The following is a 7962-nucleotide window of genomic DNA, read 5'->3' on the forward strand; positions in this document are numbered from 1 at the left end:
TGAAAAATGCCCCGCGTGTGTGCAGTTGGAGTGCACTCCAGGGATACAAAAACAGTGGCCATTGGCTGCATTGAGCAGGTGGCTGCTCTGTACAGTGTTTATAACATGGCATCTTTTCGGGGAGGAGGTTACGGGCACTGTGAATAGGTAGACGTTCGATAGAGACGACCACGCTAACACGAGTGCGACTGTAAACGAAATCCCGAAATGAACAAACCTACTTGCGTGAGGTGTGGTACTTTGCGTCATGCAGGTATTGCATAGATACGAGTCGTGTGAAGACGAGTGTGAATTTAACAAGCAGGATAGCATTATGAGCAACTTTACCGTTTACGCCATTGAACCAGGAAGATCTACTCGCATCTTATATCTACCTTTGTCTGGGAAAACGCAGAAATAGAGTATTTAGATGGGGGGGGGGCACTTATAGCTTTAGATACACTTTAGATCAGTCCATGGCTAAAACACATTTCCAGGAAAATTAATTTTGTAATGCAAGAAGTTTGATCAATGTTTCTAATTTTCTACAAAATAATCACAATGTGCACAATATATGAGTATAAATATGTAATATACACAATTAATGCTGCCTTCCACTGATCAAGAACATACATCTACATATTACCATAATCACCAGATGAATATATTACATCAACTGTATACTACAGTCTAATGACTTTGTTTTAACTTGAGTAACCCCTTTAATTCGACCCGGCTACATGATTCACAAAAAAGACGCTTCAGTTATTTTTGTCTGCCACGGCCAAACCATTCAATTCCAAACCATCCACCGCTGCGACGTCTTCCTCAGATCAGGAGTGAATAATAACAGAATAAGCTATAGAATAATCTATTATTATTCACTCCTGCTCAGATTATATCTCTAGCACGGCAGGGGATTACGTTCACACGCGCGTCGCAGTCAAGACCGCATCTCCAGCATCATTTTACTCTCCTTCCTCGCCTGCCACTCGACCAATCGCAGCCTATCGGTCCTCAGGTTGGCTTCCAGCAGTCGCTGCCGCAGCTGCCTACGCTGCTGCGACTCGGCAGGCGGCTGGTTCTCGCGTGCATCTGCTCGCGCGCGATCATCGTGGAAACACTGAGAGGTAGTCAGAGACGCTTTCGGCCCCTTCCGGGTCTCTGCACGCGGGACCAGAGACCGGGTCGACGCCGAGTCAAGCCTAGCGGTCGACCCTGCAAACCGTCATGGTGGAAATGTTCCCCGGCTCGATTAACTGATGACATACGCGGCGTTGCTCCGGGAAAAGACACCGCAACATCAACACGCTTGATCGTGAGGGGTTTAGCACACATTTATTGAGAAATACGATAGAAAAAATTGACATTAGTATTCACTTTCATAATGAGTACACACACACTATACAATTTCTTTTGTATTAACAAAATACTGGATGTACAAAAATAACGCGAAAATACAGTTCCATCTGCACATGAGTTACTTGACTGCACATTTTAAATATGAAATACACAAGTTAATTTAGGATCACACACGCTTACAAAAAGGTATCTTTTAATAATTATTAACATCAACAATTAGTCACATACAGTTCATCTTCGAAAATAAATAACGGTACAGCAATTTATATATTTATACGTACGTTTATAGACGTAGACATTTATCACCACTCAAAAAGCTACTCGACTAAGCTACCTTTAGTTTTCTAATGACCTGCAGGAAATGATACATTACACAGCTACCAGACTATATGCAATGGTGCAGAAACAGGGTTACGTGAATGATCTGCACCACAGGAACTTGGAACGTTTCAATAAAAAAATATGGTAAATAAACACGAAATGTATTTACTACCAGTCTTAACGTTTCTCTATTCTATTTTGCCTATTATTGCCAATAACTCCATGTAAATGCCGTTCAAATGCTCCTCTGCAACACACAGTTACACTGCACGCACGCTGCTGTGTACAAACAACAAGAATAAAGAGTTATATTCTTTATTCTTATTGTTTGTGCACAGCTCTTTATTCTTGTTATTTGTGCACAGCGGCATGCGTGCGGTGTATTTGTGTGTTGCAGAGGAGCATTTGTACGGCATTTACAAGAAGTTATCGGCAATAATAGGTGAAAGAGTAGAGAAACATCAAGACTTTGGTAGTAAATACATTTCGTGTTTATTTACCATACTTTTTTCATTGAAACATTCCAAGTGCCTGTGAGCTAAACTCCCTGCCACCCACTGCAGCCATACGGGTTAATTAGCTCTACAACATGTGCGGGAAAGCGGGCGTCGTTGCTATTAACACGCAAAGGTGGACTTTAGAGATAGGTTATGACAGAAAGTGCTGCCATCTAGAGGACAATCTGGTGATTTACCTGTAGACGTGCTAATGCATTCGCCATGCTGTTGCACCAATGATTTTGCTCTAAAATAAAAACGTGCGAGAAGCTACACTATAAGCACACACAACGTGCACAAAACAGCAGGCAAATCATGCATGCATGAACTGTGCATGAGCAGAAATGTAACTGTCACAAAGAACATTTTGTATCAAAATCATGGAGAAGCGTTGACAGTACACAATCAATGTAAAATCATGATTTACCGCAATATAATAAATTAAATTAGGATGCTATTCTTATGGCAATGGATGGCCATTATATAATTGTACAAGCGACGATTGCAATTATAAATTTCCAGATAAATTTTTCTAGTGTGGAAAGAGATAACCATTCCAGATTTTAGCTAAACAAGTTGAACTTCACTTACACTGAAAGTTTCTTCTCTGCTAATCGCTCTCTCGCTTCCAACTCTCTCTCTCGTCCTAAAAACAACAAATTATCATTAATATCATATAAATAAAATCTTGCAAGACTGCTTGAGGGACCTGTGTGAAAGCTTTCTCCATATATGCAACACAGTCTGTGAAGCAAAGGTGAGTCTTTTACATAAGACAGCAGCTAGAGGACTGTCACAGAGTCAAATTGGGTTTACGTTGCTATATACGACTGTATTTTGCTGCCTTAAAAACCATAGCTCAGTTTCAGTTCTTTCATGCCAACTGACTTTCAATATCTTTTTCTCTTTCGGCCAGCCTCCTTTTCTTTTCCCTCAGGCTATTCTCCTTCTCAAAGAGATTCTCTTCTTTCTGCTTCAAGCTTAGCTCTTTCAGCCTACAAATTAATGAAACATTATGAGGAAAGAACACTGACACTATTAGGCCTACTATGTAATAGATCAAATGTATTGTTTTATAAATGTTGTATAACAGATTACTAGATGCATGCAATTCATACATTTATAATTATTGAAAGTCAGGACAAGGCAATATTATTATTTTCATTCAAACTTTGCTGAATGTTCCTGTTCTGCTATATCAAATGTATTCTAACAATGTTTTAAACAACTTAAATGTATATGCACCACAACACAGCCATGCAGTAATGCATTCATCAACACCTGGTTCTACACTTAAAAGATACAACACCTTATAGCTTGTTCTCGCTTATTGTTACTGTCATCAGATGCGTCAAGCTTCTGCACGTGTCTTTCCATCCTGCTGTCGTTCAGCAATTCTTCAATAGAGGGCCGTTTGTTATCCTAGAAGAACGTCACAGCAAAGGAAACCATCAATATGCACACAAGACGAGTCCTCTTCTGATGTCACAATGGAATTCAAAGTTCAAAATAGGCAATGTGCATTTTAAAAGGAGGAAACTACATTGAATAGCAAGGCATAAGTAAGTAAAAACTTTATTTAACGACAGTAAGACATGTTAGGTGCTGTCTAAACAAACTGGCAAAGACTTATTTTCCACATAGCCATCACAAAATGACAGATATGAGTACTCCAGCACGGGAGTTGATTGCCAGCACGTAGTTACATATGATAATCACCTGCACAGTGAGCATCCAGCTAACTATCGTGTTGAGATCATCGGAGAACGCCATAGGAATTCTTCTATACCTTCCCTGCTGGATTTTAACTTTCAGCGCCCTCTGGTTGGGAGCGAGGAAGGGTGGAGTCAGCATGCAAAGCTCATACATCAGGCATCCCAACGACCAGATGTCAGACTTTTCATTGTACAGCTCATTGTTCATCTGCTCCTGCATGTAGTAGAAACGACTAAGAACGTTAGCTGGCAGTTCTGTGGAATGCCAGCTGTGACAAAATGGTTAGCTGTGATGCTTTATATGTAAAGTAAGTGCATTATCACTAAGGAAACCAAGCTTAGCACTGATATACATTGCATACATCTGTACTTTATACAGGTTGGGTGGGAGATGTAAGAGTGTGTTTAAGAAGTGTAACCCAAAGAACACCTTTTAAAAGAGGAAAAAAAGTATAAATATTGAGAAATGTTTCGAGGAGATTACCGGTGACATGTAGTATGGTGTCCCAACGAATGTTTTAGCGAAGCTCGAGTCGTGTGCTAAAATCCGCGACAGACCGAAATCTCCCAGCTTCACATCGTTGGTGGAATCAAGAAAGACGTTTGCAGGTTTGATGTCACGATGTAGGACCGTACGGCCAACCTTGCAGCGATGACAGGTCCGCAGAGCAAGCGCCAACTGGTGGAGAATTTTCCACACAAAGTCTTCGTCGAGTAGTTTCCTATGCATATGTGCAGGCCTTCGTTATTATGCACACAACATAAGTTATGCATATGTTTTATATGTTGCAATGGCAATTTATTGGATGTGTATTAAATCGCAATGAATGCATAGCACATGTTTTATTGTACTTACTTATTAACTTTGCACTTGTTAATAAGCCTTTCTAAGTCACCACCTTCACAGTGTTCCATTATAATGTATATAGTTGCAGTAGACTTGTTTACTACTCTGTCATAATACCTGCATATATACGAAAAACTAATTATTATCACATATAATGAACTAAAATAGAACTATTTAATGGGGATTTCACTCTTGGGCTGACGTATGGTGGCCAATACTGAATTGTCTCTATTCAGTATAACATACGTGTCTTATCATATTCATTATATATTGTCCCTGCCAATTGTACAACCACCCCCAAGTTTTATCTCAGTCAAACTTGTAACAATAGCTAGGGTCACGCAAGGTATCTAGCAAAAAGGTCATTTTACAGGTGGGACTGGCGACTGGTTTCACTGTGTCTGCCACTCTAGGGAAATGCTAAGTGTCCCTCACAGACAAGCATCAAGTCTATAAAAGTGAGCTCTAGCACAGCTTTGACTGCATGTATCGCCAATGTCATACGCCATTTATATTGTTTTGTCAACTGAAGATACAAGCAACACAGATTTTGTATAAAATTGGTATAATAGTCCAACTTTACTGCTAGTGCTACTTATACTACAATACCTACCTTACAATGTGCCGATGTCTAAGCTCACGAAGCAGATTCACTTCTGCTACAAGCATGTGCTTTTCTGATTCACTCATTAATCCATAATCAAGCTCCTTCCAGACAAATATCTGAAAATATGAAAAATGAAACATAACATAGTCATACCAATACTACAAGTGTACCAATTTTATAATCACATCGTTCTCTATAAGGTAAAAAAATGAAACGCTGTCCATTCATGTAACAAGTTAATTCATATTATATTATTATATAATATTTAAAGGTGCCTTCCCTGAGTCCCTCGAAATTGTAAGCGGCAAACATAAAATCAGGCAAAAATGAATTATTTTAACACTGCACTTTTGCACTTGCCTATATATGTGTAATAGGTGAAAAAAATTGCTCAGGAATACATTTATTCAAAGCTTTTAGACTACAAAATGAAAGTGTCGGGTCGAACGTTTCAAACAGCGTTTACTTTTGCCGCTCTGCGGCGATGTTGTGACGCGTCTCTTGTTGCAATGCGGTGTTGCCAAGTGCTGAAGGTCATGAAGGCTGCATGTGCTCATAGATATAATATAACACGTGTTATATGATATCTATGGCGGTGCTGGTTACGTGACCTGCGTCGACTCTTGCCGCCATGATACAGAATCACGGCAAAACTCGTTTTTCGATATATATATATATCAACAACCAATTTCAAGTCTTGCTTGTAATGTACCCAGCAGTGATATTGGACAAACTAATACGCATTTGGCTATGTACTTATATTAACTACACAAGGTGCCAGTTACTCTAGCATATGTCAATATTTATATATTAATGCCTGCTGTTGGGGGCACTATGCTCTCATAGTGATGCTGAGGGAAGGAATAGTGCCCGAGCGCTAGCGAGGGCACTATTCCTTCCCAAAGCAACACTATGAGAGCATAGTGCCCCCAACAACAGGCATTAATGTTTTTAGTGCATCACATGACTATGCAATCTACTTTTCCTGCTTATATACCTTCTTTATACTTCCTAATTTGCTGGTGCATTCGATGTAACAAAACGTTCGACACAAACACAACCGCCGTTCCAAACTCTTGCGTGGCGCCCACACGCAGGAGATTCGTGACGTGAACACAATGCGTTATAATAACAATGCGTCGCGCAAGCAATAGTGCCCGCTCAGGCGGGCACTATTGCTTCATAGTGCCTGCTGCGTTATCCAATGGAATTTCAACGATTTATCACGTGATGCACTAATGCATAATCAATGGGCCTAGTATGTCTTTAAGTACTCACTCTTCAAGGTTTCAGGAAGTTGTTGATATTAACGCAGTGGCTGCGCGTCCGGAAACGGTCGCCTAGCCACGGCCTGATATTAAACATGAACCCCCCCATTTCTTACTGTACGTACAGGTGTTTGAAAATTTGCGAACCTATTTTCATTACTGACTGAGTGACTCTATTCCAAGTACGGTACTAGTAAGTAGAGAAGCACCTTGGCTTGGGATATGGCGAGTGACGGGAGATAGTGATTAAATGGCTGGTGTAGCCGTCTGGCTGTTACAGAGCGAAGGGCATAAAAGCAGAGCTACGCAAAAGCTAGGTAACATTATAGGCCTACTGTCACTGACATATATTATACACATGTGGTTTTTAATTTGATGGACCAATAATTAAATTCACTGACAGTGATACAAATCGCCTGCATGAAGTAGGCCTAAACACTAGCCCGACCAGGCTGTGTGACTAACGTCAACAATGACATGATATCTGGTCTCTTGATGTATGACCGTTTCTTGGAGCTAGCCTAAACACTAGCCACAAGTTCCCTTCTCGCTTAACACACAGGCACTTGAAGTGTTTCAATAAAATATATACGCAGGGGTTGTGTGCTGTGCACGGCGACAGTTAAATATATATTTAACTATATATTTAACTGTCGCCGTGCACAGCACACGACCCCTTCGTATATATTTTATTGAAACGCTTCAAGTGCCTGTGGCTTAACACTACGTTGGCGAGAGGTGTAACAGTCGGAGAGCCTGGTCGGGCTAGTCTAAACACTAGATACAATAATGTAACCCAACAAGAGTAGGGGTTGAAGAGTAATACAAGAAGAGTAAGAAACCCCAAGTAGAAAAAGAAGAGTAACAAAGTACCCCAAGAAGAGTAATACAACACTACTCTTGTTGAGTTACATTATTGTATCTAGCCTAAACACTAAACCGACCAGGCTCTCCGACTGTTACAGTTTACACGTCGTAGGTCTTACCGTAACACTAACAACATGCCAACGTAGTGTGCTCAATAAGGCTCATAGGGTCTATGTCCCCCAGGGTACTGCCGGAACGTACACTGGGTACGTTCCGGTATACCGGAACGTACTCTGGTCACTATTTGATATGGTTAGGGTTAGGATTAGGGTTAGGGTTGCGGTTAGGGAGTAGGCATAGCTAGGCGTCTCCCTAGACTCGTTAGTGGAGTAGGCGAGGTATGGTCCGGCATATTAGAGTTGAGAGGGTTTATGTCCCCCGGGGTACTGCCGGAACGTACCCTGGTACTGTCTAATATGCCGAACCGTACCTCGCCTACTCCACTAACGATCGAGTCTAGGGAGTCGCCTACGCCTACTACCTAACCCTAACCATATCA

The 7962-nt window shown here is 40.9% G+C and overlaps 1 protein-coding gene across 1 annotated transcript in view; it reads right to left on the reverse strand.

The window, feature by feature from the left end:
- Nucleotides 1–2128: 2128 nt before the first annotated feature.
- Nucleotides 2129–7962, reverse strand: part of LOC106810724 (serine/threonine-protein kinase Nek2-like) — a 7022-nt gene continuing 1188 nt past the window's right edge. Inside the window, exons 2-9 of the mRNA XM_014814159.1 lie at nt 5335–5444; nt 4731–4838; nt 4359–4596; nt 3879–4088; nt 3469–3581; nt 3048–3154; nt 2751–2805; nt 2129–2406 (exon numbers count right to left, since the gene is read on the reverse strand). Of these exons, the coding sequence (XP_014669645.1) occupies nt 2280–2406; nt 2751–2805; nt 3048–3154; nt 3469–3581; nt 3879–4088; nt 4359–4596; nt 4731–4838; nt 5335–5444 (1068 nt within the window). The 3' untranslated portion in view covers nt 2129–2279. The remainder of the gene's footprint in view (nt 2407–2750; nt 2806–3047; nt 3155–3468; nt 3582–3878; nt 4089–4358; nt 4597–4730; nt 4839–5334; nt 5445–7962) is intronic.

The sequence above is a fragment of the Priapulus caudatus genome, unplaced genomic scaffold (genome assembly GCF_000485595.1).
Source record: "Priapulus caudatus unplaced genomic scaffold, Priapulus_caudatus-5.0.1 Scaffold468, whole genome shotgun sequence".
NCBI lineage: Eukaryota > Metazoa > Priapulida > Priapulimorpha > Priapulimorphida > Priapulidae > Priapulus > Priapulus caudatus.